The 15,283-nt window shown below is 34.9% G+C and overlaps 1 protein-coding gene across 2 annotated transcripts in view; it reads left to right on the forward strand.

Annotated features, from left to right (window-relative positions):
• The window catches only part of csmd1a (CUB and Sushi multiple domains 1a), a 500,785-nt gene that overhangs the window by 337,941 nt on the left and 147,561 nt on the right, over positions 1–15,283 (forward strand). For both annotated transcript variants that reach the window (XM_051125525.1, XM_051125526.1), the window contains exons 10-11: positions 6,368–6,489; positions 14,992–15,095. In XM_051125525.1, the coding sequence (XP_050981482.1) occupies positions 6,368–6,489; positions 14,992–15,095 (226 nt within the window). The remainder of the gene's footprint in view (positions 1–6,367; positions 6,490–14,991; positions 15,096–15,283) is intronic.

Raw genomic sequence — 15,283 nt, forward strand, 5'->3', positions numbered from 1 at the left:
ATGTGCACCACATGGCAGTAGGGAGTAAGGCCACACAATTCGTAGGAATGGTTGTGCCACATGGATTTAACAAAGACAACACTAGCACATGTGGATATATCGAAGAATATGTCTAGTTTTGAATTATGCATTTAGGGTTTTCTTGAAAACTGTAGCTCTTTTCCTACATGACAGTATTTAAATTAAAATGGGCGAAAAAGTGGTTTCAAAGGGTAGACAGTATAACAAGAAACTTAAAATTCTAACATTCGTAGGCATCAGAGAAGATAATCCCATAATGCATTATGACAGTCTTAGTGAAACAAAGTAACACTATTTTGATAGTCCACTTCAGACATTATACTAACTGTAAGAGACTTTGCAACTATGTGTCAACAACCAGACATTAGTGTATTAATCGATTTTATTAATAGACTAATAGATTTGACCCAGATTTGTGTGTTTTGTATGTTTATGCTTTTTAGTTTTATTGTTGGCTTAGCAATATGTTAACATTACACTAGGTGTGTCCCAATTCACATATTTATGCATTATTCCATGCCGTTCCTTAACACAAATCGTCAGGGTTCAAAGTGAGAGATGAGCCGAGGACTGTGCAGAGTGATGGGCTTTTTATTATTCATAAAATAAAACAAAAACAAACAAAAAACTATTCTGAGGGGTAAAACAGGCAGGCAACAAGACAAGGCTTGGCAAGCCAGGGCAGGACACGACCAGGGTACATTTGATGACAAACTGGCACAGGACTGCAAACACAAGGAGAATAAATAAGAAGCAAACAAGGCAGGTAACGAAGGAGGACAGGTGGGGCACAGAACCAATAATCAGGTAACAAGATGGGCGGGGTAAAGACAGCACATGAGAGCACATGCCAACATAGTAACAAACAAGACAAAAGCCATGTGCTTGAGCAAAACGAGACAGGAACATGCAGCCAATGAGAACACTCATAAGCTGTGTGTTCACACGAAACAAGACAACGCGAAAGCACACGACCGAGGGAACCCCGAGCCTGCACAAGACAAAGCATAACAAGAAAGCACACGGCCGATAAAACAAGCTGTGTGCAACAGCACAAAACAACGAGAGCTAAACAAAACACAACAACATACGTGGACAGAAGAGCTCCCACAACAAGACAGAACATGGACCATGAGTGTCCGAACCCCCAAAACAAAACCGAAACTAAACAAAACACGATCTGAACAACACCCCAACACAAAACAAGGAAACAGGGCATGCAGACATTAAAACATGACAAGACAGGAGTGTCAGGGCTCTGCCACAAAACCACGAATATCTTAGACACAAGTGACCCCCGCCGCACCCCACACCAAAAAAAAAAAAAAAAACGAACAAAAAACAAAAAAAAAACACTCAATTGTCACAACTTTAGTTCCATACCGAATTATCAGACTTCCATTAGACTCTGAAACAAACTCACCTTGAGTGATGAAAAGCTCTGATACAAACCCTGTGAATCTACAGTTCGACAAAACAGCTCAAATCCACAGGTTAAAATAGCACATCTACATCAACAAATGCATTTTTAAATCACTTTTGCATTTGTTAACACTACCGGGTAGGTTTAGGGTTGGGTTTGGTGTAGGGGATATTTCCAGCACGATAGAGCATTAAAGGAGAAGTCCACTTCCAAAACAAATCACATATAATGTACTCACCTCCTTGTCATCCAAGATATTCATGTCTTTCTTTCTTCAGCCGTAAAGAAAGTATGTTTTTTGAGGAAAATATTTCAGCATTTTTCCCCATGTAATGGACTGATATGGTGCCCCAATTTTGAACTTCCAAAATGCAGTTTAAATGCAGCTTCAAATGTGGTTGTAAACGATCCCAGCCGAGGAAGAAGGGTCTTATCTAGTGAAACTTTGTCGAAATTTTCATTAAAAAAATACAATTTAAAAACCTTTTATTCTCAAACGCCTGGTTTATTGTTATTTTTACACATTGCCTAATTTGTCTGTAACAGAGTTGTTTTTTTCATTAAATTTGTGTTTGGCAAGCACTACATTTTTAAAATTGATTATGTTTTCAATAAGATACTGGAAACATTTTTTGTTTTGTTTTGTTTTCCTCAACTTTCTGAAAAGTCAAATGTATCTTCAATAATAAAATCACACATATCTCAAGAAGCGTAATTAAAAACGCAGAAATAAGTGCCTGTACCAACGTAATAAAAACATGCTACTGTCACGTATTAAACGTGTTTTAACACCACTCTCTTGGCATTGCACTTTAAAAACTGCCACGAAACATACAGTAAGGTATGTAATTACGGTGTTGCAAAATTGTATATAGAGGCACGTATTTTCATGAGCCAGGGTTGGTTTATTTAGTAAAATGGTGTTTGTTTTACTCTTGCTAATGACTTTGTTCTTAGTTTGCAGTTTTTATCCACATCTATTCATTTCATCAGGCAGATTAATGAGGAGTGATGTTTACTTTTATTAGGCACTGTCATTTATAAAAAAAAAAAAAAAAAAAATCCAGGTTTAATTAAAGTTTTGCTAGCTTTTCCAAACATTACCTCTCATTATACCAGCATAACCCTGATGACATCAACATGTTCGTATTTATTCTTTTCCAAGATTATACTAAATCAAATTTGTCTCATAATTTGTACTTTATATTGCACTATAATAATTTACATAAAAAATGTTTATTAACTATTTATTTAAAAAAGAAACCTTATTTCATGCAGCTAGATGTACACGGTCATGCGGCTAGATATACCCTTAAGATGAGACCTGGAGTGGGGCTGTTTTGAAAGGCATAGAGGACACAGGCTTCCAAATGACATTAATCAAAATGAAATAAGGCAGTGTGTCAGAGTGGCAGACGGAGGAGTAACCATGTTTGACAATTTCTTTGCACAATTCTCGCCGATCACTGATTGATCCAGACACTTTTTGTTTCAGCAGTGCCAAGTAACCTTTTTAAAGACAAGCCTTAAATGCCTTCCTTGCCTTCTTCCTGTGATATGTTAGGGGAATGAGGGTATAAAACAGGAAGTTAAAGACCTTTTAGCCTTGTGATTTAGTAATTCCCTGTGTTTTGCTTTTTCTCTCTCTTTCTCTCTTTAGTGGTGGTCTTAAAGAGAATCTCAAGAGATGTTTTGAGTTAATTATGGAGTACCTGTGAATAAGAGAGAAGCTCAACCTTACTGCTGATTTAAGCATTTACTACTACTTTGATAATTAAGTTGCACTTTAATTTGCGCTTCAATTTGCAGGTATACAGAACATGAAAGTGGTCATTGTACATGTCAGACATATCACAGCTATTCATGCATTTAAAGCTCATCTTTAACCAGAGTCGTTATTTTATGGGTTCCTGTTCAAAGTTGAGCATAATTTCATTTATGTTGATATTAAACATGTGCTTTGCAAACTAAAAAGAAAACCTCAAAGAAAATTGCTATAATATATGTTTGCAAAGCATCACAGTATTGATGTTTCTCAAACATTCAGGTTAGGGTTCCAAACCCCTGACTGCTAAACCTCTGCAGATGCTTCAGCCTGAACCATTTAAGCTGAACACAGAGACTCCATTTGCATTCTTTGTTTCGGAGATAATTTCATGCTTAGGTGCATTATTATTGTTATTTTTTTAACAATGTTTCCAAAATTGCTACTTAATTAAAATGATGTATATTAATAGAAGAGCTAGGAATCTGCAGGCTCCTTGCAGTTCAACAAGATAATTCTGGATGTATCTTTTGTTCTTGTTGTTTTCTTGGATGGGAAAAAAAGCTTATTCAGCCTTTTGTCATAGGTTGTGAAGCTTATCTTTAGGCTCTTGCATGTCTTTTTTTTTTTTTTTTTTTTTTTTTTTGTGTGTGTGCATTATTCATTAATGCCAGATACTGCAAATGCCACTGCAGATGGTGCTTTTGAAATGGCAAAGAAACACATCTACTGTATATAGATGAGAGCTAGATTGATAGATGGTGGTGAGTAGATCAATCCAAAACAGTTCAAGAAACAGTCACAGCTCATCTGTGACATGTTGATTTTAGCCCCACTGCTAATTAATAGAATGTCTGGCAGTCAAAATGTGACTGACACTGGAAAATTTGCATACTAAGTAATGACTGGTCCTCTTTCTTAAAGGAGAAGTCCAATTCCAAAACAAAGATTCACATATAATGTAGTCACCCCCTTGTCATTCAAGATGTTCATGTCTTTCTTTCTTCAGTCGTAAAGAAATTATGTTTTTTGAGGAAAACATTTCAGCATTTTTCTCCATATAACAGATTTATATGGTGCCTCGATTTTGAACTTCCAAAATGCAGTTTAAATGCGGCTTCAGAAGAAGGGTCTTATCTAGTGAAACGATCGGTTATTTTAATAAAACTAATACAATTTATCTACTTTTAAATGCCAAACGCTCATCTTGTCTTACTCTGCCTGGACTGTTTTTGTTCCGGTTAATGTCAGTTAGGGTATGTCGAAAAACCTCACATCTCCATGTTCTCCCTCAACTTCGAAATCGCCCTATATCGCTGTTTTTGTTAAGGGTGTTTGATCTTCGTTGCATGATCACCTTGCAAAGACTGTACTTCTGCAGCAACGTAGGATGATTTTTAAAATGATTTTTGAAGTAGAGGGAGAAAATATGATTGGAGTTTTTCAACATACCCTAACTGTCTTGAGTCAGAAGACACATAGTTCAGGCAGAGAAAGATGAGACGAGCGTTTGAGATTTAATTTTTTTTTTTAATTTAAATTGTTTTTTGTTTTTTTTTAATGAAAATAACCAACTGTTTCGCTAGATAAGACCCTTCTTCCTCGGCTGGGATTGTTTACAACTGCATTTGGGATCGTTTGAAGCTGCATGTAAACTGCCTTTTGGAAGTTCAAAATCGGGGCACCATACACGTCTATTATATGAAGAAAAATGCAGAAATGTTTTCCTCAAAAAGACTGAAGAAAGAAAGACATGAACATCTTGAATGACAAGGGGGTGAGTACATTATATGTGAATCTTTGTTTTGGAAGTGGACTTCTCCTTTAAGCCTGTTTGCATAGTAAATAGCAGTTAGTTTTGTCTTCCTTGCATGCATTTATCCATTTGTAACAAGATGATGTCACACAATTATCATGCAAAGCCAAGTGAAAACAAGACAAATGCAGCAAATTACACAAAAGCAATGGCTAAACTTCCCTAAACCTATAACTCTGTTCATTTGCTGACTTACAAACAGTGCTGTTTCCTTCATTTTGAACTCATTTTCACATAGTAGTTTTTAGAAGCCCTGTTTGAGAATATATGCTACATAATCTCTTCACATCTCTACCTATCCAAATCTTCCTTAGAACCCTGTGAAGAAGCCAATGAAGCCACAGCAATGGAGTGGGGCTGCTCTTTTAAGCTGTCAAAGAAAATCCCTGACTAAACACAAGGGAGAAGCAGTTAATACCCTGGCACAGTATAGGGTTGGAAAAAATACCCTGACTTTGTCAATGATTGAGTCAAGTTATTCTGAGGCATGACCTTAAATAGATTAGCTCATGTCGTGAGGGCTGGATGTGTTCAAAGGAAGTGTTTTTAGTGTGGGGCAGAATGGAAATATCTATTCGAAAACCTAGTGAGCTGTGTGCGTATGAAGCATTTTAGGCATCATAGGTGCACTGTCGACTCAAAGACTGTTGCAAAAGGTAGGCAGCGTTATAAGACACCTTCTAAAATACTTAGTTTAGGCCAAATTTTAAGACAGTCTTGCATTTCTTCATATGGAGAAGGAAATCCAATAATGCATTGAAGGTTATGAATTGAAATATCAGTTATACATGCTGAACTATAATCTATTCAATACAAAAACACATTAATAAATGCAATTCACCATAATAATTTTTATTCTTACCAAATGGCTAATGTTAAACAGCTGTAAGTTGAGAATGAGTTTAATATTTAACATTAGCATGTTGCTAAGCTAAAAACACATTACTCCTAATAGCACACATGTATTTATAATTAGATTGCACTATTTTGTCAGCATATTCAGTATAAAAAATTACATTTATAACCAGAATTTCGCTTTGCTCATCCACCATCCTGAATTAAATTTTTGTTTGTTTGTTTTTACTGAACGCATCGCAGTGATTGCCTTTCATGAAAGACACATGCCTTTGAGTTTCCTAAATGCTTCTCTAGGCAGCTGACAAAGATATGCAGCCTGGTAACACTGCATTAAATTCTTACTTTGGTGATTATGTCTTCGAAACCTATTGTCATATAACTCATAGTGTGTTGCATTCCTTTCAAAAGCAACAGCAATAACTACAAAACATTGCAGTTGTGGAATTTGATTTCAGTTTCTTTGTGCTGTTTACCCTTTTAACAGCTAGGACCTGTGGCTCTAATCTGCGAGGCCCCAAAGGCATCATAACGTCTCCGAATTACCCCGTCCAGTATGAGAATAATGCACATTGTGTGTGGGTCATAACAGCGGTGGATCCAGAGAAGGTACGTCTGTAATTTAAATCTAAATTGCAACCTAAGGCTGACTCCAAGTTATACCTGTATACAATTCCACAAAACACGCTTACGGTCCATTTTTAATCTGCCAAACCAAAGCATGATATGCTTCTGAATAGCCACCAAGACACATAATTGAATGGGACCTTGCATAAATGTCAAAAATAATCTTAAAGATAATTTGTGAGGACATTTGCATCGCAGTCCACAGTGTTTGCATAATTGTCAACCTCTTGCCCTGACTGTCTCTCGCTATTACTGCGTCTCCAGAATTGATTAGGTTCAGCCACACGTCTTCAGCTCTGTGGCAAGAGTGATGGTAATACAATCTGGCATGACCTCAACACACGCCGCCAGAGTGACTCATGCTTTTGTTACTAAATCAAGACCAAATGAAAATAGTCAAAACAACATATTAGAGTAAACAAGAGCTATTCTGCTCCTCATGCTTTGCGTCTTTCCAGATTTTAATGTTGGGAATATTCGTGTATGTGTGATCTTATTGAATTTACTTTCAGATTATGAAATTACTGTAAACGTATGTAACGTTATAACACAATTTAGATTTCAGATAGTTATGTTTGTGCCTAGGGCTGGATAATACATCAACTATACATTACTAATCAAAAGTTTGGGGTTGATACATTTTTTTTTTTTTTTTTTGAAAATATCTTATGCTCACCAAGGCTGCATTTACATATTTAATGGAAAATACAGTAAAAACAGCAATATTGTGAAATGGTATTACAATTTAAAATATCTGTTTTCTATTTTGCTTAAATGTTGTAAACTGCTTAATCTTTCTATAATAGTTCTGTACCTTTCTGACCCCAAACTTTTAACGTATTGTATACAGTATATTTACAATGCATGTATCAAATCTTTGATGTATCTCATCTCTGATTTAAACTTCATGATAAAAAAGGCAGTAGAGTTTCAAATAGTAGTGAATCAAACCTCTTCATTTTCATTACCACTCAGAATCAAAGACTCAAAGTCTGTGTGGAGTTTTTCAAACATTTAAATATTTAGTAAAACAGTATATGTTAGTAGAGAAAATGTTTATGTTTAAAAATATTTTATATTTATATACATTATTCCTTTTGTTGTTTTATTGTGAAAACATTCTTTGAATATTTTTTTTTAGAACCTACATTAGTTGAAAAGTTTCTCTGATCAAGGAAATAAAATCTTAATAATAATTAATAATTTTAATAAATTTCAAAGCAAAAACATGACTATTGTGATAAACATAATTTACAAGACAATGTGATGTAGGTGAGTCCTATTTGTTATAGAGACCTAATTCCAGCCCTAATTGTGAAACAAGTTTTTGCACACACAGTGACTCTTAATTTAGGGTAATTTACTTACTAAACTGAGTTTTAGAACATACTATCTTGATCTGCTATGTATCCATGTATTTCTGTAGCTAACCGTATTTTTCCCAGAACATCTGAATTTGTTAAACATTCAGATTCTACAGCACTGTAGGAAAAACAGTAGATTTATAAAATCCTTCCCTCTGGAACTGGATGTGTATAATTAGTCATACAGATGATAGACTACTGTAAAATCTTAGTGACATGCCAGTAAATTGAAAGTACCTGTTGGCCACCATCATAAACAGACTTGACTATCATACACATAAAATTCGTGCCATGTCACAACCAGTATATTTTTACTCCTGGCCACATGCTTTTGCTTTGATCTTATGATGAAAAGATGTAACTTTAATTAATGTTACACTGTGCATTTTTTCTGCTTTTGCCGAACAGAGAGACTCTGTTCCAAAACCTAGTAAGGTGCCTATCTAGAATGCATTTAAGGGCATCATAGACATATTCTAGTCATGAAGCTTGTTTCAAATGGTTGTTTCATTTTATCAAATTCTAAGGCAGTATCACTGATATCCTTCATGTCATCTGACATCATCAAATAATAGGTGGACTACAAATTTTTGGATATACAAGTTAAATGCTGTGGCTGTGTCCAAAATCACATACTCTCTGAGTAGGCATGTCTTTTGAAATGTAATCACGACCATTAAAAAAAAAAAAAAAATCCAGTATGAATGTAATCCAGACATACTACATTCTCCATGCTGCTCTTCAAGTGTCCATCGCATGCTCACTTCAAAATCACACCGGAAGTACTATTTTGTAAATACTGTAAATTTGGACATCCTACTCATGTAAAGGAATCACATGACACCTGACAGTTTATCATGTGGTTTACTAAGTGAATGATGTTACTCTCATCTGTGGAAAACCTGTGTGTCTTCCTCTTCCTGAGGAAGGTTTATACCTAAATGCGAAGGATCTTATCATTTTTTATGTATAGCCATGCTATAATAAAGGCATTTTAATAAATGATAGTGCCTTTGTTATCTAGCTTTTGTTTTTGAACCATGGTGAACCCTTGACCTTAAAGCACAATCTTGTTACATTCCACCTAGGAAGCACTCTCTGCCATTAAACATTCTTTAAAAGTTTCTCTCCCTCTCTCTTTCTCTTTCTCTTTTTTCCAAAAATCTGCTGAGAACAGAATGTTAAGACCTCAAAAGATCATAAAAATGCATTCTTGATCTTTGTCTCTGTCATAGCATATGGTCCGAGACAAGAAGGTCATGTTCCACGACATGTTCTGACTGCTGATACAGTCAGATTCAAGGCCATTTCAGTAATAGGTATTAGCCTCCTTACAAACCCGTAGCATTTTGTTGTGTTGATTATGTTTAATGTCCATCCAAAAAAGAGGCCATTTACTGACAAGAGGCCTCACATCACCACGTCATTTACTAGAAAATATAACCTTCATACAAAGTTGACATAACGTATGACACTCAGTCAGATTCTTTGTTGCTGTCCTTGAATTGCTTTAGACAAAATTTTTAGTGCCACCTTTCATAATGGCTTTAATAAATTATAATTTAACGCACTTTCCACTAGGTTGATATATACAGTATATATATATATATATATATAAGAGGTTGCTCTAGACTTTTACATTGTCCATCGTTTTGACAGACAGGGTCGTAAAAATTCCGTCATAATCTATTATTGACCATAATTTTAATTTTCATATTTGAATTAGAATAACACATTTAATTGCTTTTATTTTGTTCACATTTTTATTTTAAATCATGAACCTACAGGACGACACCGTCGTGTTTAAAAACAACATAGGCTGGGCATAAAAAAAACAACAACAACAACAAAAAAAAAACTACAGATTTCTCGATTTTTATAGATTCTCATTTTAATTACCCCAATATCGACTCTTAAATCACAATCGATCTTTTGGTCTATGCTGTGTTTAACTGATGGATGAACAGTAGATAGTTTTTTTTCCTTTCAATAAATACTTGGAAGGAAAACGAGATATGAAACAAAGTCTCAGATTTCAAATTCTGTCTATTTCATTAGGAAATTCAAGCAATAAATAACGTTTTGGCGCTCTTTAATGTGGCGTGATAGATTGTTGTAGCTTCTGTGTACTCGCCTGTGCGTAATGAAACGCACAGAAAAACATTCGTGACAGTTCAGTATTTGTTCTGGATCCAGTTTTTTGCTGCTACACTGGAGCGCACTCGCCACCAACTGGTCAGGGGTGGGGTTGCAGCTGCAATAGATCACCCTCAGTGTAATCTGTCAATATGACGGACGGCCTTAAAAATTTTTCCGTCACTGCTAAAAAAATTCTGTCAGTGACAGAGAATTTTCGGTTAACGCGACCTCATATATATATATATATGTTTTTTTTTTTTTTTTTTCCAGTGAGAGAAACACAACTAAACAACCATTGTTGCACAGATTCAAAATGGTTAAATATTTGTTTCTTTTTTTTAGATTTTTTTTTTGTTTGTTTTGTATTTTTTTTAGTATGTTTCATTCTATAATCTAAATCATTCCTAGTAGCAGGCTAAGCTTGCTTCCTGCATTAAGGATTCAGAAATGCATGCTGGACTTCTGTAGCTCAATGAGGACGTGACCAGTCAGATATGGAAAAAAAAAAAAAAAAAAAAAAAAAAAATACTGTGTTTTAATTCAAATTAAGGACATGCACTTTTGCACTGGATGAAGAATATCTATTTGTCACAGGAACTAGAGATTTGTAGCCTCTTTGTTGTTTATGAAGTGTGTCGATTTATGGTCTGTTTTGTGTTTCCTCTGTGTTTGGAGATGGGGCTGTTGGGTTGAAAAGTTGAAAGTAGATGTTAAGGGGTATGATATTTCTGAAATCAAATGAACCTTGTGATGTTAATGCATCTTGTGATGATAATGCAGACATGTTCAGTCAGAAAGCAGTAAAATAATTTTTGAGTGCAAAATTAATTTTATGTATTTTTAACTATTTTTGCGATTTGCTTTATTGCTGCTGCATGTTTGAATCATTTACTAGTTTATGTGTGTTGTAATAAATGCTTGATGTGGTACGATGGGCCTTTATATCTTCTTTTTGGACAGAAATATTTAAAGCCAAAATAACATGAAATATAGACCCAAATAGTTTGTAGTCATTTACAAATTTTGTACTGGATTTTTTTGATTTGTACACTGGCATGGTCAGAACCACACCATTTAGCAATTTCTGAAGAGCATCGAGAGCCGTCTTCTCTTAAAATCAGGGAGAGTCATTGAGGCAGCCATCAGGCCTTTTCAGTTTTGTATAAAATAAAGAAATCAATAATTCTTTCAAGCTGGTTCAGGGAACAATCACTAAGATGTCCTGTCACTCTCTGATTGTGTTTATGTAGACCATGAGTGCTGTTTTTATCCTCCTGCTAAGTCTTCTGTAAAAAAAAAAAAAAAGAATCTTTACTTCTGACAGGATAATTTAAAAGCCTGTATTTTAGACTTCTAGTTTAAGGTCTCGCCAAACGACTCTGTATCAGCACTGACATTTTATACAGATTGCTTGTCAAGATTTTCTCAGTGTTGCTGATTCGTTCCATTCTTTTTAAACTGGTGCAGTCAACCTGCTTGCTGTATTACCATTAATAAACAAAACGGTGACCGAAGACACTGTAGCAATTATAAAATGTTAATATGACTGTTCTGAAATAACTGTTAAAGAACTGTATTATTTGTGAGACAAATCACAGACTATAGTATTAAGCTGTAATTTACAAGACGTCGTTTCCTGCAACCCTTGGAATATGTTTAAAACAATTATATATATATATATATATATATATATATAATTGTTTTATATATATATATATATATATAAAACAATTATATATATATATATATATATCCCACACATGATGCTTGGAACTGAGGCTCATTTGATCTCAGGGTTTTTGCTCTGATATGCATTTTCAGCTGTTAGACCTTTTATTAAGACAGGTTAGCTCCTCTCAAAGTGTAGTAACATCTACAAACAATGTGAATGCTCCAAAAATAAATTTGAACTGTCCCAGAAAAGGGTATGAGTACTTATGCAATAGAATCATTTCAGCTTTTAATTTTTACTTAATTTATAAAGATGTTAGAAACTTTTTTTTTTTTTTTTTTACTTGTCATAATGAATGGTGTATGGAGTGTAGATTGATGTGGGGGAAAAAAAGTAATTTAAAGCAGTTCAGCGTAAGGCAGCAGCATAACAAAACATGAAAGAAATTAAGGGGTATGAATACTTTCGCAAGACACTATATATAAGAGGCAATATTCACTTAATTTGATGTTTTTATATAAATTGATGCACACATTGCAGATGTTTGAACAGCACGTTTTCTGTAGATAATTTTCTCATTAGTAATTATCCATGAATTACAGGGGCTGTTACAGTTTTAGCCACTTCACTAACATTTGCTAGACTAAAACTGTTTAACATTCAAAGTCACTCGAAGTGGGATATTCATACTTAATTTCGCCAACCATTATAATGACAGAAGATGATGTAAGACCACAAAATGCCGATGCTATTGTTAGCATTGCAGGTGTTTGACTGTCAAAAAGTAGTGTCCTAGCAACTAAATTGCATAGGATAAACAATGCTATACATTTCTAGCATTTTGCAGGTGTACAATTATCAACAGAAAGAACCATTTCCAGGTTGCAAGTTCAACACAAAGTGGAATTCTTGAAGTATTCTACTGCACTTTTTAAAGAAGTAAATATTATAAATAATATAATCCTCCTTAATAGCTTAATGTGGGTAGCTATGCTTTTTTACTTTCTACAGAATCTAGCACTGTCACAAAGACAGGTGAGAGTTCTTAGGACACGTATTCCAGTAATATCTATAAGGTATCAGGATTTCTGTGTGATATTCCATAAAAATGATTTATAGCACATTTAAAGATAGTTTTGTTTAATGGTGTAATTTGTTTTTCTGTTACCTTGTTCTGTGCCTTATACTTCAGAAGAGGGACAGTTCACCAAAAAATGAAAATCATTTACTCACCCAAGTTGTTCCAATGATTTATTTATTTATTTATTTATTTTTTTTCTGTTGAACACAAAGTAAGATATTTTGGAGAATCTGAGTATCCAAACAGTTTCTGGTCCCCATTGACTTCTAGTGTGTGTGTACTTGTTTTTGCTACATTGTGGGGACCAAATGTCCCCACAAGGATAGTAAAACCTGCAATTTTTGACATTGTGGGGACTGGCCTGCGGTCCCCACAATGTAAAAAAAATGATTACAAATAGTACATGATGTTTATCTGAAAATGTAACGATGCAAACATGTTTTCTGTAAGGGGTAGGTTTAGGGTTAGGGTTGGGTTAGGGGATAGACAATATCGTTTTGTCAGTATAAAAGCTATAGAAGTCTGTGGAAAGTCCCCACAATTCACAAAAACAAACGTGTGTGTGTGTGTGTGTCCGTATAGAGGGGTATATATATTTTTTTCGCAATATGAAAGTCAGTATGGGACCAGCACTTGTTAACCACATTCTTCAAAAGATCTTCTTTTGTGTTCGACAGAAGAAGTAAATTCATGTAGGTTTGGAACACTGTCTCTATAACTTACCTAAATTATAAGGCACAGAACAAGGTGACAGAGCAAAAATGGTGAGAAAATAATGACATGTTTTTAATTTTGGGGGAGAACTGTTCCTTTAAGGTAGGTTAAGTTTTAAAGAAAAACTCATGGCATTGGTTGAGCCACTGCTGCTATGTTGGTCAGGTGTGCATTTCGCAAAAGTGTCATTAAACTTCAACCATAGTCACAAGTACCATTGTTACCAACATAGTTCAATGATTCTGTGTTTATCGAAACCATAGTTCCAATGAACATTCACAAACAGCATTGCGACCTGTGGTTAGAAGCATACAAAAGCTGCTGACTGCATTAATATATACAGAATATGTACACTTATACAGATATGTACACCAGTTTTATACTGCATATTTACATGGTGTAAAAAAAAAGAAAAAAAAAAAAAAACGCTTTCTGTTGTTTGTGTAAAGGAACAATCTCACAATAATTATGATCTCAATTACCATTAATTACCAGAAGTTATAACTGAAGCAACGTGGTTCAAATGACGGAGGTGTGACGATGGTACTATGGTTTCTGAAAACAGTAGTGACTAGTTTCGATTCATCATACTATGGTGGTTAAGAAGTGAGTCAGGTCGTTGTATGGGAAAGCCACAATGTTTACACCGTTTGGGGGGGAATCAACTTACAAATTACTTATTTTCCTTAAAATAAGGAAAGTATAAATGAAATAGTAGTATAAATGAAATTTTACTCACACTAATGTTCGAAATATTCCAAACTTGCTTTTTTCAGTGGAACACAATAGGACATGTTAGGCATAATGGCAGTCTCAATTCCCTCTCACTTTCATTGTAGTAAAAAAAAAAAAATGCATTGAAAGCGAATGGTGACTGAGGCTGTCATACTGCATAACATCTTCTTTTGTGTTCCACTGACGAAAGAAAGGCATACGGGTTTGGAACAACATGAGGGGGAGTAAATGAAGACACAGTTGTCATTTCTGAGTGAATTATCTCTTCAATATAGAATAGGAGAAGGTAACATTGAAAAAAATAAAATTACACCAATCACATTCAAAGATGGAACAGAATATAGATGAGAATAATGGCTCTTTGATGGGCCATTTGGAAAAAGAAAAGGTAAGGATGTTGATAATAGGGTTGTCCTAATTAAGCTTGTTTTTTTTTTTTTTACTTCTCCTTCCAGCAGTCTCTCCTTGAATCCAATTTTCCTTCTGCTGCCTTGCTTTCTGTGCTTACATCAAATGAACATGCATCCCGTTTCCTCGGGCTTTGCACCGCACATGGCAGAACTTCTCAAAGTCTCACATATCTTGAATTAAAGAAAATTATTTAATTGCACCTTCTTCTCTGCTCCTGCAATCAGCCTTACACGTGTAGCCATAGAAAGAACTTGCCTTCTTCTTTTAATATGATCCTTCTCTGAGTCAGCCTCATGTGAATAGGGCCATTCTGCTCTGGGTGTTTTTGCTCTATGGTGTTTGTCATGACCTCTCCTTTATTCCTGTAGGTCATCAAGCTGGCTTTTGAAGAGTTTGATCTAGAGCGAGCATATGATACGTTAACAGTGGGCGACGGAGGGAAGATAGGTGATGCTCGAAGAGTGCTTTATGTGTGAGTAGAGCAAAAAGGGTTCTTATGTTAAACTTTGAAAGACACATGCTTCTATTCACAAACGCCTCCCTGACTTATGCCCATGGAATAACAGTTTATTATTTTCTTTCGAGTGCAAACGCCACATGAAGTAGGCACTGTGTCCATTTATAAGCTTTCATGGCTCTATATGAATACACAAATCAAAG

The sequence above is a fragment of the Labeo rohita genome, chromosome 13, assembly GCF_022985175.1.
Source record: "Labeo rohita strain BAU-BD-2019 chromosome 13, IGBB_LRoh.1.0, whole genome shotgun sequence".
NCBI classification, from domain to species: Eukaryota; Metazoa; Chordata; class Actinopteri; order Cypriniformes; family Cyprinidae; genus Labeo; species Labeo rohita.